Below are 26,389 nucleotides of genomic sequence, written 5' to 3' on the forward strand. Positions count from 1 at the left end.
TTACACGCCTGACATTTCTCAACTTTAGTCAGGTTCATATATCTAATGAAGGAGATTCTTCCCTATAAAACAAGCCACTTTGCTTCCTCCACAGAACACATTTCCCATTGCGGTGTTGAAGATAAAACATTGCTGTTCTTTTAGAACAGGGATCTTCAAACTATGGCCCTCCAGATGTTTGTAGACTACAATTCCCATCAGCCCTTGCCAGCATGGCCAAGTGGCAGGGCTGATGGGAATTGTAGTTCATGAACATCTGGGGGGCCATAGTTTGAAGACCCCTGTTTTAGAATAAAGTACAGTACATCAGAATAGCCACTGGTTGTCATATTCCCACAAGAAGCAAGAATAATGACATCCAGTTATTCTTCCTTTTGGAAATGTGTGTCTGAATGTGTAAAACATGTGAAATAAAAAAATGTTGTGCCAAGTTGTTACAGTTCCAGGATTTTACCTTTAAAATTTCAAATCCCCCCCCCCCCCCCCCCAATATTTATATTTTTAAAAAACCCTAATGCTTAAATTCCGGTTAGTGAATTCTACCATCATAGTGTTAAAAATCAGCTCACTAGATTCAAAATTTTCAGACCTTGATTGTTCACCTTTAGAAGAATAAGAGTTTGGATTTATATCTCACCTTTCTTGCCTATAAGGAGACTCAAGGTGGCTTACAAGCTCCTTTCCCTTCCTCTCCCCACAACAGACACCTGGTGAGTTAGGTGGGGCTGAGAGAGTCCGAAGAACTGTGACTAGCCCAGGGTCACCCAGCAGGAATGTAGGAGTGCGGAAATATATCTGGTTCACCAGATAAGCCTCTGCCACTCAGGTGGAGGCGTGGGGAATCAAACCCGGTTCTCCAGACTACAATCCACCTGCTCTTAACCACTACACCATGCAGGCTTTCATTTCCCAAGTCTCAAAGCAGAAGGTATTTTGCCCCTAAAGAAAACCAGAGTGTCCACCAGTTATTATCTGATATGCCCATTCATGAGGCGCCATTTGAATAATATCCCGGCATCTGCAATTGCAAAGTAATAATACTTTACGTCGTATTTACTTCATGCCACTCTAGCCCATTGCCTGTTGTCAAGGTATATCTAAATGGATGCTCCCCTCCGTTCCACCCACTACTCAGTCACATTGAACTGTATGAGTTCCGCTTCTTGTTCTCTGGAGTCCTGCAGGGCCTCTTGGAGTTTGGCCCAGAACACATTTTCAGCCTCTGGATTTTCAGGCCAACTGATGTAGCTCTTTTGGTTGATTAGTTTCCTCAGACGATGATACGGGGATAGCCTAGAAGGGAAGGCAAACGGGACTGAGATTTTCTACTCTCTGGTTTATTTACCACACATTCTCCCTCTCACCACCCACCCCACAGAAGAAGATAAGTTTGGATTCATACCCCACTGTTCTCAAGTGTGAGGAGTCTCAAAGTGACTTACAAACCACTTCCCTTCCTCTCCCCACAACAAACACTTTGTGAGGTAGAAGAAGAGATGAAGAAGAGTTTGGATTTATATCCCCCCTTTCTCTCCTGCAGGAGACTCAAAGGGGCTTACAATCTCTTTGCCCTTCCCCCCTCATAACAAACACCCTGTGAGGTAGGTGGGGCTGAGAGAGCTCCGAGAAGCTGTGACTAGCCCAAGGTCACCCAGCTTGCGTGTGTGGGAGTGCGCAAGCTAATCTGAATTCCCCAGATAAGCCTCCACAACTCAAGCGGCAGAGCTGGGAATCAAACCCGGTTCCTCCAGATCAGAATGCACCTGCTCTTAGCCACTGCTCCTAGCCACTACTCCACTGCTCTTAGCCACTACGCTACTGCTCTTAGCCACTACGCCACTACGCCACTGCTGGTAGGTGGGGCTGAGAGAGTTCTGAGAGAACTGTGACTAGCCCAAGCTCACCCAGCAGGTTTTACGTGGAGGAGCAGGGAAACAAACCCGGTTCACCAGGTTAGAGTCTGCTGCTCATATAGAGGATTGGGAAATCAATCCCAGTTCTCCTGATCAGAGTCCATCTGCTCCTAACCACTACACCTCACACACAGTGCTGCACTTGTGACAGGATCTCTACCTCACCAGCATTCTTATTCCTTACCACGTCTTCTTCCCCTATCCTATCCTATGCAATGCAGTGAATGAAGATGGGCCTTCTCTTCTACCATCCAACATTCAAGTCCCACCTCTCCAAGATGATAAATCGTCACATACCTGTAGTTAGGAATGTCCTCCAGAAAGACCATAACTAGTGGGTCCTGTCCATGGTAGTGTATCTTAGAACAAGCGAGTTGGATTTCCAGAGAGCACCATTCATCTTCCAGGTAACTTTTGCTCACCAGGCACAACGTTTTGCGGCTTCGGCTTACCCCGTTCTGAATGTTGTTCATGAAATACTCTCCGGGGGCAAAATCTCTAGGCCCAAAGCACAGCCGGATGTTAGGCTCCCCTTCCTCTTCCAGCTTTACCAGAAGCTTCTTCACCACCCATTCGTGGTCCTGCCCGGAACAGGAAACGTAGGCGTCATACTGATAGTCCTGTCCTTTCTGACGCAGCTGCCCGTGCCCCCAGCCCTTTAGCAAATAATAACCGTGCCTTAGCGTCCAACCAAACTTCGCATTTACCAGAGCACTGAGCAGGAGCAAGAGAATGACCACAGTGGTCCCAGCAAAGAAATACATTTCCCAAGTCTCAAAGCAGAAGGACAGATCTTGCTGGACAAAGAGCCGGTCAGTCAAGCCGGGGCCAAAGCAGTGATAGGAGCCCAGCAAGGCTACCTGAATGTTTGGTTCAGACATAGACCAGTTATGGAACCACAGATTTTCACACGAGCAAGCTAGCGGGTTCCCAGAGGCGTCCAGATACTTCAGCGAAGGGAGTTTACCGAGCAGCTGTTTGCTGATGTTCCTCAAGTCGTTCTTGTTCAAGGACAACTGCTCCAGGGATCCCAAATCAGAAAATATCTGTTCAGGCAAGTCCCTGATAGAGCTGTCTTCTATCCGGAGTTGAGTCAGGTTCTTCAGACCTTGGAAGAAGTTTGGACGCAGTCTCCAGAAGCCATCTCTGCCTGGATAGATGTCCGAGAGATCCAGGAAGTCAAGGCTAGTCAGGTTGACAAAGGAGAGGTTGACGAACAAGGTACTGGGATTATCCCTCAAAGAAAGGTGCCGGAGATTCTTCAAACCTTGGAAAAGTTTGTCTGGAGGACAGATGGGCAGAAGAGGCATCTGAGAGCCGAGGTCCAGGGTTTGGAGGGTGTGGAGACCCAGAAAAGGGCTAGGATGATCATACTTGTTATAAGTAAAGAGGTAGTTGTAACTGAGGTCCAGTGTTTTTAGCTTCTTAAGGTAGGCAAACGTCTTCACCGGCAGCTTGTACAGGTAATTGTGATCCAAGGAGAGGCTCTTGAGAGAGTTGAGTCCCTTAAAAGCATGGCTTTGAACGGTGAGGATTCTGTTTCCGGAAAGCAGAAGGGTTTGTAAGCGGCCGAGGAACAGAAAGGCAGAGTACTTGAGCAGTTTGATGCTGTTGCCACTCAAGTCCAAGTACTCCATTTTGCGAGCGTAGTAGAAAGTGTCGCGAGTCACGGCAGTGATCTGGCAGCTCTGAAGGACGAGCTGCCGCAACGCTGACATATTTAAAAAAGATGTCTTCTGAAGGTTGGTTAGGCGGTTCTTGGACAGATCCAGATAACTCAAACTCGTCAGAGGACTGAAGAGGGCGTTTTCCAACTGGGAGATGGAATTTCTTTTCAGGATCAGCGTGCGTAGCCGCCTCAGCTTTTCCCAGGCCTTCGCGTGGACCGCCAGCAATTTACACTTGTCCAACGAGAGGAACTCCAGGTTTGGGAAAGTGCTGAAGTCCCCACTTGACAAACGCTTGAAGTCTGTCGTAGACAGGTCCAGCCAGGTGAGGTTAGTGCAAGAACCCAATTGGCTCAGGTGAGCGGCTGTAAGCTTGGAATGCTTGATGTCCAAAGAGGTCAAAGAGGAGAGGCCCCGGAAGACAGTACAGGCAGTAGTCAAGGTGCGGTTTAAGGACTGGTTCATACTGGACAGGTGCAGCATGGTCAGGTGAGGAAGCGACAGATTGATCAGATGGGAAATGGGGAAGGGGTTCATGTCTAAGGACAACTCCAGCAGAGCCGGGGTGGCCCGGAAGGATTTGGAATCCACTTCCAACATGCCGTTGTGGGTCAGGTTCAGTTGCTGCAAGCGACGCAGAGAGCAATTGGATAGGTCCAGCTTTGAAATGCCATTGCTGTTTAAGCTGAGGTTCCTCAGAGCAGGCAAAACGATCCCGCCGGGCCCCACGCATGGTGTGGAGATCTGATTGTAATCGAGATTCAAGAAGGTAAGGTTGGCCAAGCCTTCCACCGCTGTCGCTACCTCCTGGAAAGCAGAAAGATTGTTGTTGGAAAGATGGAGCGCCTGGAGAGCCGTCTGGGACATGAAAGCCCCAGGATCCAAGGAGGCAATTTGGTTGTGACTCAGATGAAGCCGGCGGAGATTCCTCAGACCAGCCAACATGGAAGGCCTCATAGAAGCTAAGCGGTTCCAACTCAAATCGAGCATCCCCAGGGCCTCCAAACCTCGAAAGGCATTTGGCTGGATGCTGGATATGCGGTTGTTGTCCAGTTGAAGTTCCAACAAGCCAGGAAGATGGGAAAAAGCCATAGAGGCCACGTCGTTTATGTTGTTGTGGGAAGCATTGAGCCAGAGAGTGGAGTTAGGCAGGTGGGAGATGGCGGAACTCAGGTTGGAAACGGCCTGGGAAGTACAGATTGCAAGGCCTGGTTTGTTAGGCGAAAGGACGCAGTGGCTGAGCCCAAAAGAACCAACACCCCAGTGGGACCACGTCAAGAGGGTCAGCAGTGCACGAAGTATCCAGCGGATAGGTTTGGCGCGCAACATGCTGAGATAGGAGCTCTGTGTGATCGGATTTCAGAGGGACCCTGGCCTGGAATTCATATCATGTGGCTTCTTCATCAGAAGAATTTGCCTCTTCCTCTTCCTGGAGTTCCTAAAACAAGATTGCGAAATGTTAAATGACTGGGAACGGTCGATAAAGCTGTTATTCTGCATTCACATCAACCCCACAAAACAACATTTACAATGAAGTAGCAGAATCTGTGTTTGTATCGTTCATATTCTCTTTTTATCTACAGGAGTGCGTTGCCTGCTCTATTCCTTAGATCATAGGTGTCAAACTCGCGGCCCTCCAGATGTTATGAACTACAGTTCCTATCATCCCCTGCCAGCATGAGGTTGGAAAACAGCGGCTTCGCACCGCTGGGGAGGCGCGAGGGCGGCCGCGCCCCCCATGCGAACAGCTCCCTGGGGACAGCGTTTTTGCCGTCCCCAGGGCGCTGTATTTGACCCGTGCGGAAAGGGTCTAAGTTTAACTTTTAGCCGATTTAATTTTAAAAGGCTTTGAGCAGGGAGTCAAGCCCTAGGGGGGTGGCATTGCTAGTAATTCATCCCTAAAGACCAAAATAGGGTCAGTGATTTAAAAGGGACAGGTGCCAGGAGACGAGAAATGTCTCTGGTCAAAAGGGACGGTTGGAGCTCAAATAGCTGTGTGACCAAAGCAACGCTTGAAAGGACAGCTGCTTCAAAAGCTGGTAACTCAAAAGGAGATGGCAGCTGTTTGAGTCAGCAAATTCTGTGGTATAGTTTTTAACACCCTCGTTGTGTAGATGTCAAGTTCTGCCCGAAGTTTCCAGCACTTCTCACAGTACTGCGTGGGTTTAATTTAATATGAGTGACAGTGCCTTTAAAGGCTGGGTCCCTGGAAAATCAAATGTGAGGTAATAACGCCTTTGAATGCCACAAAATGGGTTCTCTGAAAATCTTATTCCTCAGTACTTCTGTGAGTACTGAAGGTGCTCAAAGACTCCTTTAAAAATATATATATATCTTGCTGCAACAGACAACGGTGGCTGCCTTCTCTAGGATCACATCACGTGTGGAGTGCCATTCCTCCTGAGGTGAATGAATCCCTCAGAATAAGTAGAGCAGGAAGCCCCTTAGAAAGTATCCGTTTCTAAATGTCCAAAATCAAAAGCAACCAGTTTGTCAGGAAACCGAAAGGGAGGGCAGCGATTGTCCCCTGTATGGCTCTGTCTTTCCCTTTTCTGTCGTCATCACTACTGGCTATTTGTTCCTTTTTGAAACCGATTGCCTAATACGTGTGTGTAATATGCCAACAAAGCCACAACTGACTTATGGCAACCTGTAGGGTTTTCAAGGCAAGAGTCTTTTGCAGGTGGTTTGCAGATGCCTGCCTCCGTGTGGGCTGAGAGAGTTCTGAGAGAACTGTGACTGGCCCAAGGATACCCGACAGGCTTCAAGTGGAGGAGTAGGGAATCAAACCAGGTTCTCCAAGTTAGCGTCCACATACTCTTAACCACTACACCAGTGATGGCGAACCTTTTTGAGTCCAAGTGCCCAAACTGCAACCCAAACCCCACTTATTTATTGCAAAGTGCCAACCCGGCAATTTAACCTGAATGCTGAGGTTTGAGTTTAGAAAAAATTGGTTGGTTCCCTCTTCCACCCGCTTGAGCAGGGGCCAGCCTGCTCTAGCCTCCAGTAAATCCCATGCGCACTGTTCTGTGCCTCTCTAGCATCTCTGCCTCCTCTGCGCCCCCCCCCCCCCCCCCCCCCCCCCCCCCAAACAACGACAGAACGTATCGCAATGAAGGATCTGTATTTATAACACAGAAACAAACAACCGCATAAACAACCTGCCAGCAAACAGAGAAACCTTTAACTCCCCAACCCACCCAAACACCCCAAACAGCTGAATATTTACAAACAGTTTAAAACAGTTCATTATAGCATCTATGATGCCTCGCCTATAGCCCTGCCGCTGCCTCGCGAAAAGTCCATGAGCCCTCACCGCTGCCTCCGGCGGCACACCGTTCTTCTAATCTCCTCAGTGCCACTTCCATCCTTTTCTGGCGCCAGCCAGGACAGAAAATGCGCCACTCCAGGTCCTCGACTGAAATCGAAATGCAAATGTTCAGCACCGCTAACAATCTAACTGTTATTTTCTAAGTCCCTGCCAGTAATCGTAACGTTGTAATTGTACTACAAATTGGGTCTTCGGCCGTACGGCAACACCAATATTCACGCGGTTCTCTATCTGCCAAGCGAGCAACGCTGATTGCTTTGGGACTGGCGCGTGTCTGGCACGCCATACTGTAACTGTCGGTGTCCAACCAGACATTGTGGCCTGCCGTAAGTTACAGTGCTTTCCTTAATACATACGTGACACCGGATTACGTTGGCTGCTGCACCAGGCCTGTGGTACACCGCCTAAAATAAGGAGTTCTGCCTCCTAGCTTCAATAGTTTGAGGAAACGCAATATCGCTTCCAAAACGCTAATATCAAGCGATGCTCTGTTTGATGCTTGCTTGCAAATAAACAACAAACAAACCTTATTGGCATAACAACATTATATACACAGATCCACTTAACCAAGTAGAGGGAAGCTAAAAATAATGCACAGGTAGAGAAGGTTGATGTTCAGGGATTTGCCCTAAAGCTTGTTTTATATACAAATCCAAAAAATTCTGCGGACTGCATCGCTTTGCATCAATACTGAGCCGTCCAACAAAAGGTGCAATCTTTGCAAGTCAGATGCATACTCTTTTGAGTAGCAGGTGACAAGGCATTTGACTCCTGTACTGTGTAAAGTGGATACCGAAGTAAAAATATGGTCTATAAAGTCAACACAATTCCTGCTGCATATGCATAGCCTTTCATGTAAGGGTTTCCAGTGAATTCCTGTTGATACTGGCTTGTAATATACATCCTACCTGCTGTTATTGTCCTTGAATTGACTTCTATGAGCAACTTTGGATAGGCCAGCTGAGAGCCAATTTCATGAAATTAATTCTATTCACAAAGAGTGGTTAAATTATGAATGAAAATGTCTATTTTGACTTGACAAAAGTATTATGAATGGAATTTAGCTGTGTATTACACCACAGTAAAATACTTTGAATGAGACCTGAAAATTGCTGTGTTACATTGTGACTTCAAACATTGTTTGTTACCCAACATTTGTTGTTAATTATGAAAAAATGATTTTTTCTGTATATAGCCCCCCCCCCCCCCCCGCCCCCAGGCAGCAGCCACCCAGAGCACAGGCGCTAGGCCCGCCAGCTGAGTCCTCCCTGCTCACTGCGGTGCGCGCACATTGTGCTCAGTGGCCAAGGCCAGCCAAGATGTGTGTATGCGTGTGTGTGTTTGGAGGAGGTGATTTTCCGCCCCCCACATGACGAACTCTGTGTGTGCGTGCCCACAGAGAGGGCTCCGAGTGCCACCTCTGGCACCCGTGCCATAGGTTCGGCATCACTGCACTACACCATGCTGGGCCCTCTCTAGATAGCTGGTGTTTTACCCACGAGAGCAAATGGTTGGGTCAGAACTAGTTTCCTGTGTGGAATCTGTAGGGATGAATGCTTTACCTGTCAGATTTGGGGACGATGACAACTACTCATCTGAGGGAAGGGCATAGAAAATGGCTTCCCATTACACATAATAGCCATTGTTGGCGTGCATGACAGCTCTACGGAGAGATAAGTAAGATAGCTAAAATGGTTATTCATCATAATAAAAATGTAATGTGTAGCATTAAAGTTATATAATTTGTTAAAATGATGCAAAATTATTAAAAATGTTTAAAAATGTTAAAAACGCTTTAAAATGTTTTAAAATGTTCAACATTGTTTAAAATTGTTTAAAAACGTTAATAAGTTTATGTTTAAAAGTAAGCGTGTATAACAAAAAACTATGATTATTATTATTATTTTTTGTAGAAAATCCATATGGCAATTAAGAAATGTGAAAAAGAGAATTTATGAATTTCTTCTCCTGAGGAAGATATCTACGAAAACGCTTTTTGAAACGCGTGAGGCGTTTGAGAGAGAGACTCTTAAGGATTTATAAAGACTGGAGATATTTATTTTGACGCTCTTTGAACCATTATTTTGGCCTTTTGCATATAATATCACATTATATGAATTGTTATAAGAATTTGAATGAGAGACTCTGGATACTTACAGAGACTTAAGATAATTAATTTGATGAATTTGAATCATGACTTTGGTCTATTTTTTTGTATGTTATACAACACTTTATGAATTATAGTAGTAACTTCAGATATTTATTGGTTTTGCATTGATTTAGTTTCCGCCTTAGTGTGTGACGCGATTCTTGGTTTTTATATATGTTTGAAATTTCAGGAAAGATGGCCTGGAGGTAGAGGACATTCCTTATATGGATTTGTGTATTTTTACTGTGTTTTTATTGGTATATGACTATGTGTGTTGTTTCTGTATATTGACATTCGATAAAGATAAATATATCAGAAGCCTCTATGAAAGAGATGGGGCATGGGGCCACTTGGCAACTCTACCACAGTGTACTGGTTAGTGTGTCAGAGTGCAGTCTAGGAGACCTGGGTTCGAATTCCCATTCTAAAGAACACTGGCCATCTTGAGCCAGTCTCTCAGGCTAACCTGCTTCACAGAATTGTTATTTCAAAGACAAAGTAAAGGACGGAAGAATAGCATTTCTGTACACTGCTTTGGGTCCTTATTGGAGAGAAAAGTTTGATATAAATATCTAAATAAATAAAATCACTGCTCATTGATTAGATTGTACATAACGGTATCATTGCAAAAGAAGGGGAAAGACAGTGAGGATTTATTTCTTCAGTCTATTTTTACACGCTCTTCCCTTTTCAGGGCACTACACACCCTGTTCTTTTCACTTCCATTTTATCTTCCTTTCCAATCAGTCCAATCCAAAAACCTTTATTAGGCATAAACCAGAAGTACCAAACATTCCAAGTACAATAACAGGATCATTGTTACACATCATGTAGAACACGGATTAAAAATGTCGCGACTGCTTCAGAAATTTCTACATTAGGGCTGTTCAATAGCTTAGACATTTTTAGTTTGTCTGAGAGAAACATATATTTTAGAGGGAGTAAAGCTCCCAGATCGGTTCTAATATCATTATACCTTGAACAGTAAAGCAGGATATGAGGGATTGAGTCCATAGCGTTGGGACAGTACCGACAACAACGCTCACTTTGTGGGATGTTAAGGAAACGACCTTGAAGATAGACAGAGGGGAATGAGTTGCACCTTGCTCTTGTCATGACCCATCTGCACTTATAATTAACAAGCTGTTCTAAATATACAGCAGGGCTAGATTTCGGGGGGCTGTATCTTCATTTCATTTACTGCTTTTATATTATGCATGGAGTAGATAATGTTGATAGAGAGAAATTTTTCTCTCTTTCTCACAATACTAGAACCAGGGGGCATCCATTGAAAATGCTGGGGGGGGGGGGGGAATTAGGACTAATAAAAGGAAACACTTCTTCACGCAACGTGTGATTGATGTTTGGAATATGCTGCCACAGGAGGTGGTGATGGCCACTAACCTGGATAGCTTTAAAAGGGGCTTGGACAGATTTATGGAGGAGAAGTCGATTTATGGCTACCAATCTTGATCCTCTTTGAACTGAGATTGCAAATGCCTTAACAGCCCAGGTGCTCGAGAGCAACAGCCGCAGAAGGCCATTGCTTTCACATCCTGCATGTGAGCTCCCAAAGGCACCTGGTGGGCCACTGCGAGTAGCAGAGAGCTGGACTAGATGGACTCTGGTCTGATCCAGCTGACTTGTTCTTATGTTCTTATGTTCTTATATGCCACCCTTCACCTAACGAGCTCAGGGCAACTTCCAACATTTAAATAAGAATAAAATACCAGTTTTTTAAAAATGGATATCTAATACCAGATATTTCTAAAACCAGATGGCAATTAAATTTCCATAATACCAGACATTTCCCAAAACCAGATGACAATTAAATTTTTATTTTTTAAAAAAAGGAGACAAGCAAGGAGAGAAAAGATGGGCTGGAAAGACGGAGGCCAAGATGGGGGAAACTGTAGCTACCTCAACCGTATCCCTGGTGGAACATCTCTGGCCCCTTCCGCACATGCAGAATAACGCACTTTCAGTCCACTTTCACAATTGTTTGCAAGTGGGTTTTGCTATTCCACACAGCTGCAAAGTGGATTGAAAGTGCATTATTCTGCATGTGCGGAAGGGGCCTCTGCCTTACAGATTTGCATCAGGTCCCACGGGGCCCAAGTCTCATTCAAAAGAGTGTTCCACCTGGTTGAAGCAAGCCAGATAATTTTCACAACAGGGACCACCAGAAGATTTTCAGTCATCAACCATAGCAATCTTCAGGGGACGTAGCAGGAGAGATGGTCCCGTAGGAGTCAGTGCCAGTGATGATATATACACTATTAGGTCCATCTAGCATTTCTAAGTCTGGGGGAGTGGGGACCTGCCAGGCACAATCAGTGAAACTGTGATGTCCCATCTGGGAAAAGTCTGAAGTAGCATCACGCCTCTCTAACTCTAAGAATCTCCAGAAACTCTATGGCTTTACTGTAGAGTTTCCAGTGATTCCTAGAAAGGTATGATGACACTTCCAGGTTACTTATGTTACTAGAAGCTGCGGTGGGGAATGACATCAAGGGATCTCCTGTCCCCCACTGGAGTGGTTGTGGTTGGCAAACCTGAACTTATCTATTTTTGTATCCTGTCCACACTTGTGGATGTCTGGATCTTGTTAAATATATGGGAAGAGGTAGTTGCTCTAAAAAACAAAATCAGCCTCTCCTGCCACATGAAAGGAAAACTAAGAGTTTCAGTTTTGACTACTTAAAAGAAACTGTTCTACTAGATATAATTTATTTTATCTGTACTAGAGGTAAGTGTAGCCTAGAGATAACAGTCTCATGACCAGAGGTGGGATCCAGCAGGTTCTCACAGGTTCCCGAGAGTAGGTTACTAATTATTTGTGTGTGCCGAGAGGGGGTTACTAATTGGTGATTTTGCCAAGTGATTTTTGTCTTAGTTATGCCCCTCCTCTCAGCAGTAGCGTGCAGAACTTGAAGCAGTCTAGCAGGTGGTGCACCGGCGCGCGTGGCAGCCTGCGCCTGCGTGCATTCGTTTCCCGCCCAAGTACCGACGCAGTGGCTGCTTCCTTGCCACAGCCCCGCCCCCGGAATGCCCGGCCACGCCCTCATCGTGCCCCGCCCAGCCCCATTGGCGCTACGCCACAGTTTGAATCCCACCACCATGGGAACCTGTTACTAAAATTTTTGGATCCCACCACTGCTCATGACATCCAGGGAATCATATGGCAAGCAGGGACTTGGCTCTAACTGCTATACACATGTCTGTGTTTTCTCTGCCCAGCTATGTTTGATTAGCTCCTCTGTCTACCCTCACCCCTCCTGTGAGAATCATGATAAATATCCAACTGATTTGAATTGGCCGTCTGGGGATTTTTGCCTGTCGGGCAACTGTTGAGGGCATAGGAGACCCTGCTGGAATACACTGAAAAAGCATTAGCTTTGCAACGGTTGTTATTCTGGCACATGAGCCTCAAGGAGAGATGGGAAATATCCTTCCAGACCAAATTCATAGCTCCTTTCTGCTCTCACTGAGCCTCCGCAGCAAGGTGCATGCCTTACCTTCAGTTCCTGCCGTCCTTTTCCAGTCTTTCTTTCGTCTCCGATAAACTCAGTGCAAGTAACAGCTTTGGGACAAGTGTTTCCCGTGTGAGCTTGTAAATCTGTGGAGTTACTTCCTCAAAAGGTAGGGAGATCTAAAACGGGTTTTGCCAGCGAAGCTTGTGCATAAAAGTGAAACTGTGGGCGCTTTTATGCTCAAGGAGGAAGTGAAAGAGCAGAATTTTCTCACTGCTAGGAATGCCCCGATTTGTGCTTCACTTGTAAGCTGGTTGTCAGGGGGGGCAGGGGGCAAAATTCACATTCCCTCACAGCCTGATATGAACCTGGTGCCTGGGCTTGAGGATTGGCAATTCTTTTCCAAATAGCAGCACTTTTAGGAAGTGCCCTCAGACTTTGTAATTCTGAAGAAGTGACTTTTTTCAGGTCAGTCTGGGATGAAATTGTTCTCCGGGGTTATCATGAGTGGGCGAAGATGTGCTATGTTGCTTGTTCTTTTGAGACCTGTGACACTTCTCTTCTTGGTAAAGAACTGCTTGGTGTAGGAGGTTAAGAGCTCATGTATCTAATCTGGAGGAACCGGGTTTGATTCCCAGCTCTGCCGCCTGAGCTGTGGAGGCTTATCTGGGGAATTCAGATTACCCTGTACACTCCCACACACGCCAGCTGGGTGACCTTGGGCTAGTCACAGCTTCTCGGAGCTCTCTCAGCCCCACCTACCTCACAGTGTGTTTGTTGTGAGGGGGGAAGGGCAAGGAGATTGTAAGCCCCTTTGAGTCTCCTGCAGGAGAGAAAGGGGGGATATAAATCCAAACTGTTCTTCTCTTTCTTCTTCTAAAGAACTGTCATGGAAGACTTTGAGGACAGCCATTAGAGTGGTAAGCATTATTATTATTTAATTTTGTTTACTATCACAGTGGCCAGTTCTTTAGCCGGTTGGTGGCCTTTCATTACAATTCGAGCCCACCCAGAGGTCAAGAACATGTAATAAATCAATGGGTTGACTTGCCCTTCACAGACCAACTGCACAGAAAAACTAAGTCAATCCACGGAGGGCAGGCCAACTTAATGTTTTCAATGAGTGGCAGGCCTGTCTTCCAAGTGGGTGAAGCCTTCTTCCGCACATGCAGAATAATACACTTTCAATCCACATTCAATGCACTACGCAGCTGGATTTTACTGTGTGGAGTAGCAAAATCCACTTGCAAACAATTGTGAAAGTGGATTGAAAGTGGATTATTCTGCATGTGTGGAAGGGGCCTAAGATTCTCTTATGTGTGTCTACGTAGCTACGAAGACAGCTCCTCGAACAATAATTTAAACAGGAAAACTATATATTGCCGGAATTGGCAGGACTAGCTGAGTACAACTATGAACTTTTTGGGCTGAAAAGGCACTCAGGATCAGTATCTGCAGAGCTAACGTCCTGGGGCTACCTTCAGCAAATGGTAGCAGGGAGAATCACTTCAGCTGCACCCAAAATGTCAGGCACGGGCTGAGGGTGAAACTGACCAGAGAGCAAAACAGTCGGGTGGAAAACACTTTCCCCCTTCGATGCCTTTGCTGTCTGAAAAGGACCCAGGAGCCGCCTCTTTTTAAGACGTCCCCCGGATGTCTTATTTGGGAAGTGCAGAGTGAAAAGAGGAAGTCAACTCTTTTAAAGACGTGCAACAGATGTGCTGTGCGAAATGGACCAAGCAGACTCATCATCTAAATGGGGGGGGGGGGGGGAGAGAGGAAAGGTGGCATTTTAGCTGAGACCAGCCACAGTGCCCTACTACCCATAATAACTTTGATATCAGGTACAGGGGGAGCAGAGCAAGAGGAAGGCGGATGCCAGTCTTGATGAAGGAATTAAGCAAGGTTTTGACGTCAAGAGAGTCTACTTGGCACCAGTGCCAGGTGTAGAGGACGAGGGGCCTTAAGCTATTCCGCTTGTGAGGCCCCTCTCAATCCCCGACCCTCACAACTAGAGGGTCTACAAAATGAGGTCCACTTTAGTGAAGTCTTGAAAGGACAAAATCAATACAGAAATCAGTGCCAGTGTTGACTTAGCTTAAGACAACATTATTCCGAAATGGAGTGCGAGGAAAATTACTGAAGGGTTGTTGAGAGACTACAGTGCGTTATGGCAGCGTGTGTAAGAATGGCCTTTGATAGTGCTGAAAATATTATACACCTTGGCTGGAGGCCCCCCTAGATTTTGAGGCCTCAGGCTTCGGCCTGCTCAGCCCATAGGTAAATCCGGCACTGCCTAGCATGTGATATCATTCTTCCCCCCTGTCAATTCGATTTCAATTTCGAATACCTTTAATGGCATATAAATAGTTTCACATTAACATTGCAAGATAATAACAGCCTTTACAACTTCTGACGAGTTAAAATAACACCATTTAAAAATTTAGCCACCGCTTCCAACAGCTCGTAGTTGTGGCTGTTTAAAAGATATATAACCTTCTGTTCATCTGTAGTGCCTTCACTTCCATGCAGGAAGGGGATTATGTGCTTCTTCCTATCTATCTCATAAAAAGGACAATTCAACAGCATATGAGATACTGTTTCCACAGAACCCATGCCACACGGGCATTTCCTTTCTTTATGTGGGATTCCAAGGTGGCGTCCAAGGCTAAAGGAAGAAGGCAGGGCATTACACCTAGCTAAGGTGATTGCTCTACGCCACCGGGCCTCAACCAGGAGATAAAGATACCGGGCTACAATTAATCTATCCACAGGTATTCCCAGAGATCGGGGAACAGGTTTTATTAGCTTCCTCTAGCATCTGTTGAAACTATCAAAAAGTCTCTTCTTGATAGCCCCATAGACCTCCTGCTCTTGTTAGCATTAGCAAGGTCTCCTCCGCTGAAATGCCCAAACTCATTAAGAGAAGTTTGGCTTCGATTTTAACCCACCACTGGGTTGTGTGGAGGATGGAGCTCCCCTCCCAATTAAGGAAGGCAGAACTTTAGACCATGCCCTCCTCAAGACGCAGCCACTGCATCTGGTTAACAACAGCCTAGCCTTGAGAAAGTACACCTGGCGCCCGTCCTACAATGAACTTACATAGGTCCGCATCTCGAACTCATCAGCAAATTTGCTCCGCCACCCCCTTTCTGTCAGAATAAGGAGCATTAACTTAATCCTAGAAACCTCCTGTCCAACTATTAAGGACCGTCAAATCTCCGGAGTTTCTTTGTTTTAATTTCATCACCGCAGCCCAAGCTTGTCAAGTCTTGGAATGTCCCTCTTTTAATCCAATCAGTCAATTTCCCGACAGAATGGTTTGTGCCTGTGAACCGACTCCACAGTGTTCCCAGGAATTATCCCTCTTATCATGCCCAGAGGGTCGTTTTTTTTCTTACGACTAGAGCCCCCAAATCCATAGTTCTTCGCATTTGGAAATCCTCTGTGAGCCAGACATCGTTTTCCTGTGAGAAGCACTGGCCTTTTTTCTCGCTCCCTCCTTGGACCTCTTCGCTTCCAGAATGGTAATTATCACCCTGCCCAATTCTCCAACCTATTCCTGCTATCGTTCAACCCTTTATTTCTTAGGCTTCTTCAACTGGTGTTGCTTTCCAGTGTATTTTTATATTTAATCCTTCAATAAAATTGTGATTTCTTTTATTACAACTCTGGTTTTGAGTGGATCTCGGGGGATGGACCTCTGTATACACAGGTGGAAATCCTCTACCTGTCTCTCACATTGCTGGTCTGTATCGAGCGAATTCCCCCAACTATTACAGGAATGCACCAGACAAATTCAGGTAACCAAGAGGCATATAGGCTGCTCTGTGCTCTATAGGGGCAGGGTGGGATTAAAACGTATTACACAAACCAGCAGATTCAGTACATATGTTTCAAAGCAAAACAGGCACCAAAATTGTTGATTTTTGTGGTTTTATCTAATTATTTTGGGTGCTGTCTTCAACTTTTGAACGATAGGTCTTTTATGCCGAAACAGTTTTTATATAATGAAATTCTGCTTGTACATCGCCCCAAGACAGACCTGGGATGGGCGATTAATACATCCAACAAACAAACAAACAGATACACACACACACACACACACACACATACATACATACATATACACACACACACACATATATACACACACACACACATATACACACATACACATATACATATATATACATATATATACATATACATACATATACACACATATATACACACATATATACATCTATACATACATACGTGCGTGCATGCATCTGTATGTATGTATGTATGTATATGTATATATATATATATTATATGTATATGTATATGTATGTGTGTGTGTATATGTATGTATGTATGTATGTGTGTGTGTATATGTATGTATGTATGTGTGTGTATGTATATGTGTGTGTATGTATGTGTGTGTGTGTGTGTGTGTGTGTGTGTGTGTATACACACACACCCACACATATGTGAGGGAACAAAAATATCCTGTCCCTGTAACAGGATACACAGGTAAACAACATCACAGGTAAATAGCATCCATTTAAGGATCTTTTGGATCTTAAGGATCCAAAGATTAAGGATCTTTTGGATCTGAAGGATCTTTTGGAAGGGAAAGTGGCATGATGTAACTGATCTCGTCAGATCTAGAAGCCAAGCAGGGTCAGCACTTGGAAGGCAGACCACTGAGGAAGGCAATGGCAACCCCCCTCTTGTTCTCACTTGCCTTGAAAGCCCCGTGGGTCGCCATATGTCGGCTGTAACTTGGTGGCTGTTTATGCTCAATCTTCTGTTGAAGGGGTGAGACATTTTTCCTCCCGGTTGTCGGCTACTTATTCCAGGATCACAGCTTCCCCTGTACTAGCCCACCCAGTGGCTTCTTTACCAGCGTGGTGTAGCGGTTAAGAGCGGGTGTATTCTAATCTGGAGAACCGGGTTTGATTCCCGCACTCCTCCACCCGAGTGGCAGAGGCTTATCTGGTGGACCAGATGTGTTTCCGCACTTCTACATTCCTGCTGGGTGACCTTGGGCTAGTCACGGTTCTTCGGGGCTCTCTCAGCCCCACCTACCTCACAAGGGGTCTGTTGTGGGGAGAGGAAGGGAAAGGAGCTTGTAGGCCACCTTGAGTCTCCTTACAGGAGAGAAAGGTAGAGGTATACATCCAAACTCTTCTTCTTCCTGCCCTTGCAAGTGCTAAGAGCAGCCAGTAGAGGACAGCCCAAAACCAGCATCCACCCGTCTCATCCAGACACACTGCAGGTTGGCGGAGGAAAATGTTTGATTCTGGATACTCTCTACAGGGGGTCTGGACTGAGTCCCATGGGAAAATGAGTCTCCCAGAGTTGGCACCGCACCACCGGGAATCCCGCCAGCCCCGGAGAGCAACAACGGCAGATGTAGCCAAACGGCCAGAGTTTGTTTGTGCCCAACCCCCAGAGCTGCAGCTGTTGCCAATAAAGCACAATCTATGACTCTGATATAATTCTGGTCAGTTGCACACCTTAGCTAGGAAGGCTTGGGTTCCAGTCCTGCCTGTGCCAGCCAGGAGACGCTGAAAATTGATCCACGTTCCCCAGCCACCAAGTTCCCCACTTGTGCGCAAAGCAGGGAAGATGCACGCCTCTCAACGCTTTGCTTTTTATCTTGCTCGTTTCGAGCATTGCAAGTTTCCCACTTGGAATGTGTTATCTTGGAATTCTTTCTGGCACTGTTATCTCCCTACAGCAGATGGGTGTGTGTGGGGGGGGGGGGGTTGGTTGAGGCTGGACAATGGGGGAGGGTGGCTTAAGGTCTCCTGGTGAGTCTATGGCCGAGCTTCCCAGTTTGTAGCTCATTTCCAGTCTGAACAAGAATGCGACTTGATCAAAGGCATCTTAAGATTGTTCACAGCCCATTGACTTCAGTGGGCATAAAAAGGCGGTGCAATTGTCTGTGTTTAATGGTCTGTGCCTATTCAAACGTAACTAATGACTACTAAGTGAGATTTAAGGTGAAAAACTGAACACCCCGGTGCAGGAAAGCAACATCAAGCGACCACTGACTCAGGGCAACCCATAGGTCAGTGGTGGCAAACCTATGGCACGGGTGCCAGAGGTGGCACTCAGAGCCCTCTCTGTGGGCATGCGTGCACACAGTTCGTCATGTGATAATAGTGTAATTATTTCAGGGAGATTATTAGCATTAAACCTAAGACCTAGTTTTGGGGAACCAGTGTAGGTAACCCCGTTAAGCGCTATTAAACCCTATTGATTTTCATGGGAAGAACTAAAGCATGATCCTTTACCTGGGAGTAAGCTCGGTTGCTGGCAATGGGCCTTGCTTCTGAGTAAACCCTCCTGGGATCGTGATTCACCCGTTCGAAGCGTTGCACAGTTGCTTCAAAGCAAAGCCACCGACTACCACCAAGCTTACTCCTGAGTAACGCACGCCTTGGAGCCAACCATTTTTTCTATACTAAAACCTCAGTATTCAGGTTAAATTGCCGTGTTGGTACTTTGCGATAAATAAGTGGGTTTTGGGTTGCAGTTTGGGCACTCGGTTCTCAAAAAGGTTCGCCATCACTGCCATAGGTTTTCTACGCAAGAGATGGACAGAGGTAGTTTGCCATTGCCCGCCTCTGCTTGGACTTCACTGGTGGTCAGGTTTGACCCTGCTTAGCTTCTGAGATCAGATGAAATTGGGATAGCCCGGGTCATCCAGGTCAGAGCACATCTCTTATTGAGAATGTGTGTCACCAAATCACAGTTGACTCATGGTGACCCTGTAGGGTTTCCAAGACAAGAGTCTTTCTGAGGTGATTTGCCACATGGACTTGGAGAATGCTGAGAGAATTGTAACAGGGGCAATGTCACCCAACAGGCTTCATGTGTAGGAGTGGGGAATCAAACCTGGTTCTCCAGATTAGAGTCTGCCGTTCCTAACCACTACATCACGCTGGTTCTCTCTGTCTTATTAAGGATTATTAATAGCATGCTTTAATATTCTCCTCAAGCCTCCTGTCTTTTTTGTTAATTTTCTTTGTTCGTTATTACCCACTGCATTTTCAGTCTTATTTTTCCTCAGACTGAAGCTCCAGGCACAGTAGCAGAGGAAAGGGAATCCCTCATTCACACCAAGCTCGGCTCAGGGGGAAGTGCCAAAAAAATGAATGTGAGACTGTTCGGCATCCAAGGTCTGTGAGCTAGCGCTGAGGCGCACCTCTTCCCTGAGATCGCGAATGAGGATCTTTATTCTGTTCCCTCTGATTGCTTCTAAATCAGAACCCTCTCAAGCAGGGGTCCTCGACATGGCACCCGAGGAAGCCACAACACTCAGCGACACCTTTTCTTGCAGCCGCCAAGTGTCTTAGAATGTGGATGAATGGATGGACCGACAGACAGACGGACAGAAAGGCAGGCAGGCAGGCAGGCAGGCAGACTAGACAGACAGACAGACAGACAGACAGACAGACAGACAGACAGATGATGGATGGATGGATGGATGGATGGATGGATGGATGGATGGATGGATGGATGGATGGATGGATGGATGGATGGATGGATGGATGGATGGATGGATGGATGGATGGATGGATGGATGGATGGGTGGGTGGGTGGGTGGGTGGGTGGGTTGGTAGATGGGTATGTATGTATGTATGTATGTATGTATGTATGTAGGTAGGTAGGTAGGTAGGTAGGTAGGTAGGTAGGTAGGTAGGTAGGTAGGTAGGTAGGTAGGTAGGTAGAGATAGATGGGTGGGTGGGTGGATGGATGGATGGATGGATGGATGGATGGATGGATGGATGGATGGATGGATGGATGGATGGATGGATAGATAGATAGATAGATAGATAGATAGATAGATAGATAGATAGATAGATAGATAGATAGATAGATAGATAGATAGATAGATAGATAGATAGATAGATAGATAGATAGATAGATAGATAGATCTGTGACTTGATCCTGCAGGCTCTTTCTTATGTTCTTTAGACAGACAGACAGACAGACAGACAGAGTTAAAAAATCTGAACAGTTCTAATGTCTGTGTGACGAGCCTTCTCAAAGGACAGAGCCACAAACGGTGTCTCGGGTTTGTTTGAAGTGAAGTCGTGTCCAGGGCGCCTTTGGCGAGAGCCTGCCTCGTTTTTGCTCATCTCACTGCCCCGGGGTATCGCGCAGTGCGCTTCGCCAGCCCGCCGCCAGCTCACGGCCGCCCGGCCGCCCTGGGCAGCCCCTTCCTTCCCGGCGGCTCCGGCTGCCCCTCCTCTCCGGCTCCCCGCTGCAAGACCCTCCCCCTGGGCCCCCCTCCGACCCCACCCCTCCTCGGCCAGCACGCCCCGTCCGGGCCCCGCTGCGCTCACTGGCCCGGCATCATGTCCCGCTCGGAGGAGGTCAACCGGCTGACGGAGAACGTCTATCGGGTGAGCCGGCCGTGCCTCCCCCGCGCCCCCGCCCCGGTTCTCCCTGCGCCTGGCCCCCCTTCTATCCAGCTGCATTTCCACCTTGCAAGCCCCCCCCCCAGGCTTCCTCCCCCCTTGCAAGCCCCCCAGGCACCCCCTTCCTCTCTGCCTTCGCCCCTTCCCTTCCTCCCTGCCTTCTTCATCCATCCCCCCCCCCCGTCATGAGGTCTCGCTCCCAGACTGATGCTGCTTCGCTCCTTCGCAGCCCCCCCATTCCGGCTCTGCATCCTGCCCATCGTAGGGGACGCCCCCACCCTCGGTGGCTTTGCAGGCTGCTCCTGCCCCCTCCCCACCCCAGATCCCAAGGATCTGTTGAAAAAGAGAGCCGGCGAAAAGGAAAAGGAGGGAGGGAGGGAGGGAGGGAGGGGGTGCCAAGGGGGTTTCGCTTGCTTCCCCCCACCCCCTTCCCCAAATCTCCAACATTTTTCATTGACAAAATGAGAAGGTTACGCAAACTTTTGATATCGGGGCTCCCTTGTTTTCTTCTCCCCACCGCGGGGAAAAAAAACAAAACAAGGCAAAACAAAACCGGCCTCTAATCCAAACAGAAGTCCTCGGACTTGGACTGAAAGTGTTATTTCTGTTTTCGAGAACGGATAGGTTCCATTGTTTAGGGGATTCACGGAGCGCAATGCAACTGGTCCTATATGTCTCTTTGGGTGTGTACTGTTATTTTGTTAGACTTTAACTTGCTCTCTCTGCATGTGCATATGCCCTGCCGTTTTATTAGGCCGATTCCACTGTGAATTTGGGTGTGTGTCTGGAAAACTTAGGAAAAGTTTGTCAGAGACGCTCGCTTCCCTTCCTGCTTTGGAAAGAAAAACACAGACTTTCTTTGACCAGCGCCGAGAGGGGCCCGGGCCAAACGCTGATTTTTGGCTCCGGAGTTTTGAATGAAAATCTGCAATCGCCCATTTTTTTTTTCCTGGTTAGTTTCTGCTTCAAGCTGCAAAGGGCTCTGCAGTTCTTTATTTCTCCGTCTCTCTCTCCCTTATGGAAATGAAGCAAGCGCCGTGCCAAATCTTGGCCTCAGCATACTTGGCCCGGAGATGAAGAAGAGGAAAACTTAACCCGTTCTTTTCCCTGCTCCGACTTGGAGATGCGGAGCCCCGTCCCCTGAACATCTTGCCTCCAACTGGATGGGATATTCTGTACTTATACGGAGAGGAACGCTCGCATTGGCCCAGCTGCTGCGATCTGGCTGTCTTCGTGGAGGAGAAGGCCACGATGTGGTCATGAAGAGGGGAGAGGCTGGGAAGGAAGAGAACTCGGCACGCTGGGCTGTGCAAAATCTAGGCCTCAAAGAGGACCCCTGCTTGTGGACCTTGTCAACTTTTGGATTGTTTTACCCCTGTCAGGGTTTGGAGGCCGTTGAACATAAGAACGTAAGAACTAGCCTGCTGGATCAGACCAGAGTCCATCTAGTCCAGCACTCTGCTCCTCACAAATCCCATACACAGGAGAGCCTATATGCTGGCTAGATTTAACATCATGCCATCTCCGCTACATAGAGGAAGACTTAAAGGTCTTCCAAGCGATAAGAGGTTCCGGGTACTCCAGCATAGGACACGCTGGATTCCATCCCCACATCATTACCTCCTTCGAACTGGGCGCTATTAAGTATCTCCAAGAGCTCCGATCCAGCCTGCTGTCCCAAGCTATAGACCCTATGATTGATTATACTGAATCAGATAAAGTAGTTATGCTTTTAAATTGTCAGGATTTTCATTGTTGCCTTATAGTGGCAAAGTTTTTGTCAGAAGTTTGTAAACTGAATGTATGACAAATGCGAAGTTTTTTACTATTCACTTTTTAACTGGAACTGTATTTTTATATTATCGTGTATATGCCAATAAAGGCTTATTGAAACTGAGCACTCTGCTCCTCGCAGTGGCCCACCGGATGCCTTTGGGAGCTCACATGCAGGACGTGAAAGCAATGGCCTTCTGCTGGTGCTGCTGCTCCCGAGCATCTAGTCTGCTCAGGCCTTTGCAATCTCAGATCAAGGAGGATCAAGATTGGGAGCCATAGATCGACTTCTCCTCCATAAATCTGTCCTAGCCCCTTTTAAAGCTATCCATGTTAGTGGCCATCACCACCTCCTGTGGCAGCATATGAAAGTTGCCTTGTGGCGTTTTCGCAAACAAGTATTTCTCCGCGTTGTTTGGATCCACATGTGAAAGTAGTTCGTGGGAGATACCAGATGGAAGACGGTAGTTTTAAAATCGGACCTTCATTCATTCATTTGATATCCCGCTCTCCCCCACCAAAGCAACGTCCAGAGCAGCTTCCAGTACATTAAAATGTACATAGTACATACAAAACAAAAACAATACAAAAACAATTGAATATGTTTACTAACATGTGGCAGGACGTTTAAACACGTGTTTGTGTTCTGATAACAGTACGATCAATGTGTGTGGCACTGTGCAGAGCCTAGGAATAAAAGTCCCTGCCCCCAGGAGCTTACACGTCTGAAATAAATTCCTTCTTGGAATTTACGGCACAGTAAATCTTCCGGGTGCCACAAGAGTCCTTTGTGTTGTTGGCTGGCCCAAATTGGCACAGTCAGCCCTTTGGAATCCCAGATGGGTACTCCTGTGGCACCATAGAAGCTAAAGTTTTTATGAACTCCCAGTCTAAGCTTGCTGCTTTGGAGTGCGCTATGCTCACTGACTCATAAAAACCTTCAGCCGGAATAAATTGTGCTAGTCATTGGACTCCTATTTTGTCTGGAATTTGACAACGTGAGAATGGGCAATGGGGAAATAATCGAGAGAAAGCTGGTAACAAGGAGACAAAAATATGCCTGTCACAGTTCCAGATACTTCGGGCAACTTTTGAGCCAGCGTGGTGTCGTGGTTAAGAGCAGGTGGATTCTAATCTGGAGATTCCTCACACTTCCACCTGAGTGGCAGAGGCTTATCTGGTGAACCAGATGTGCTTCCGCACTCCTACATTCCTGCTGGGTGACCTTGGAATAGTCACAGTTCTCATAGAACTCCCTTAGCCCCACCTGCCTCACAAGAAGAAGAGTTTGAAGAAAAGTTTGGATGTATATCCCCCCTTTCTCTCCTGCAGGAGACTCAAAGGGGCTTACAATCTCCTTGCCCTTCCCCCCTCACAACAAACACCCTGTGAGATGGGTGGGGCTGAGAGAGCTCCGAGAAGCTGTGACTAGCCCAAGGTCTCCCAGCTGGCATGTGTGGGAGTGCACAGGCTAATCTGAATTCCCCAGATAAGCTTCCACAGCTCAGGCGGCAGAGCTGGCAATCAAACCCGGTTCCTCCAGATTAGATAGACGAGCTCTTAACCTCCTACGCCACTGTTGTCTGTTGTGGCGAGAGGAAAGGAAAGGAGTTTGTAAGCCGCCTTGAGCCTCCTTACAGGAGAGAAAGGTGGGGTATAAATCCAAATTCTTCTTCCTTCGTGTGATTCCAGTCCATCTGTCATTCCTCCTATACAAGTCTCCTATCCAAACCCATTGTTCCCTGCCCATTCCCCTTATTCGTACCCCTTTGGTGGTCCTTTTCCTACATTCATCCCATCACACCCCACCCCCTGCCTACCCTCTTCTTCACTCCTGCCATACATCTGATTATTTGCGCTGGTGTGGGGCAGTAGCTTAAGGTATCATCTGGGAAGTTTTTTTTATCTCGGCAGCATGTGGAACTCCCTTGGCAAGTGACTCTTCTGGGAGGCCCAGTTTGCCGTGTGGAGATAAGGATGCTGGCCCTCTTCGCGTGGGACTCTTGTAAGAACTGCAAAGTCAACACATGTGAGACATTTAGAGAGTTCACGAAGCGAATGCAAAACAACCACCGATAATAACTTAAAAGGGAGGCTGCTACCTCTCTCTTTCCCAAAGAGCAGCAGTGGCGTAGTGGTTAAGAGCAGGTGTATTCTAATCTGGAGGAACCCGGTTTGATTCCCCGCTCTGCCGCTTGAGCTGTGGAGGCTTATCTGGGGAATTCAGATTAGCCTGTGCACTCCCACACACGCCAGCTGGGTGACCTTGGGCTAGTCACAGCTTCTCGGAGCTCTCTCAGCCCCACCTACCTCACAGGATGTTTGTTGTGAGGCGGGAAGGGCAAGGAGATTGTCAGCCCCTTTGAGTCTCCTGCAGGAGAGAAAGGGGGGATATAAATCCAAACTCTTCTTCTTCTTCTTCTAAAGGTGAAGGAAGATTGGATTGCAGGGCGGGAGAAAGAAGAAGAAGAAGAAGAAGAAGAAGAAGAAGAAGAAGAAGAAGAAGAAGAAGAAGGAGGAGGAGGAGGAGGAGGAGTTTGGATTTATATCCCCCCTTTCTCTCGTGTAGGAGACTCAAAGGGGCTTACAATCTCCTTGCCCTTCCTCCCTCACAACAAACACCCTGTGTGGTAGATAGGGGGATATAAATCCAAACTCCTCCTCCTCCTTCTCCTCCTCCTCCTCCTCCTCCTCCTCTTCTTCTTCTTCTTCTTCTTCTTCTTCTTCTTCTTCTTCTTCTTCTTCTTCTTCTTCTTCTTCTTCTTCTTCTTCTTCTTCTTCTTCTTCTTCTTCTTCTTCTTCTTCTTCTTCTTCGCTGGTGTTTTGCCAGCTGGTGCAAATTGTTCTCGCTTTGGCAAATGTTTGTAGGTTAGAAAGAAGGCTGTGTTACTCATTCAGCCAAAGGCGTTGATTGTGCTTGTTGCTGAGAGATTGACTTTAGTGGTGCTGGATTTTTTAATTGAATTTTCAAGTCACTCGGTTTTGGTTGTTGTAAGTTTTCTGAGGTGCGTGGCCAGGAACCGGTAGGGTTTTTTTTTTTTCCTTTCTAGCCTCCTGAGTAGCTACCACATATCTGTCGGGTCTGGCATCTTCAGGGCTATGTGGCACGGAAACAAATCTTGCTGTGACAGGCCTCTGAAGATGCCAGCCTTCGATGCCGGCGAAACAGTAGGAGCAAAAACAAGCAGACCACACAGAGTGGAAAACCCACAACGGTTGATTCCAGCCATGGAAACATTCGGCAATAGCTTGTTGGTATTTGGTTATTTTGTCTGCTGGTTTTATTGATTTCTGTCTTCTTTTGTTGTTGTTGTTGTTGTTATTATTGTTATATTGTTTTTAACATCCGTGGCAGTAGTGGCTAAGAGCAGTGGCTAAGAGCAGGTGCACTCTGATCTGGAGGAACCGGGTTTGATTCCCAGCTCTGCCGCTTGAGCTGTGGAGGTTTATCTGGGGAATTCAAATTAGCCTGTGCACTCCCACACAAGCCAGCTGGGTGACCTTGGGCTGGTCCCAGTTCTTCTGAGCTCTCTCAACCCCACCTACCTCACAGGGTGTTTGTTGTGGGGAGAGAAAGGGAAAGGAGTTTGTAAGCCCCTTTGAGTCTCCTATAGGAGAGAAAGGGGGATATAAATCCAAACTACTACTACTACTAC

The 26,389-nt window shown here is 46.8% G+C and overlaps 2 protein-coding genes across 3 annotated transcripts in view; one reads left to right on the forward strand and one right to left on the reverse strand.

Moving 5' to 3' along the window:
• Positions 1 to 791: 791 nt before the first annotated feature.
• Positions 792 to 12,697, reverse strand: LOC125445066 (toll-like receptor 13). Its single transcript, XM_048517896.1, has 3 exons — positions 12,582 to 12,697; positions 2,211 to 5,018; positions 792 to 1,293 (listed from the first exon to the last, which is right to left on the reverse strand). The coding sequence occupies exons 2-3, from the start codon at positions 4,907 to 4,909 to the stop codon at positions 1,128 to 1,130; spliced, it is 2,865 nt and encodes a 954-aa protein (XP_048373853.1). The 5' UTR covers positions 4,910 to 5,018; positions 12,582 to 12,697; the 3' UTR covers positions 792 to 1,127.
• Positions 12,698 to 20,837: 8,140 nt separating this feature from the next.
• Positions 20,838 to 26,389, forward strand: part of LOC125445026 (brain-specific angiogenesis inhibitor 1-associated protein 2-like) — a 30,738-nt gene continuing 25,186 nt past the window's right edge. The window contains exon 1 of one of the 2 annotated variants that reach the window (XM_048517840.1): positions 20,838 to 20,948. The gene's annotated coding sequence lies outside the window, so the exon portion shown is untranslated. The remainder of the gene's footprint in view (positions 20,949 to 26,389) is intronic. The other variant, XM_048517841.1, reaches the window with a different exon arrangement.

Source organism: Sphaerodactylus townsendi, linkage group LG15 (assembly GCF_021028975.2).
Source record: "Sphaerodactylus townsendi isolate TG3544 linkage group LG15, MPM_Stown_v2.3, whole genome shotgun sequence".
Lineage (NCBI taxonomy): Eukaryota > Metazoa > Chordata > Lepidosauria > Squamata > Sphaerodactylidae > Sphaerodactylus > Sphaerodactylus townsendi.

Bases quoted from the DNA above. Each gene is read 5' to 3' on its own strand.
- LOC125445066 (XM_048517896.1), bottom strand. From the start codon at position 4,909: ATGTTGCGCGCCAAACCTATCCGCTGGATACTTCGTGCACTGCTGACC. The intron at 1,294-2,210 runs GTATGTGACGAT...CTTCCCTTCTAG, and splicing joins GAGGACATTCCTAACTACAG to GCTATCCCCGTATCATCGTC.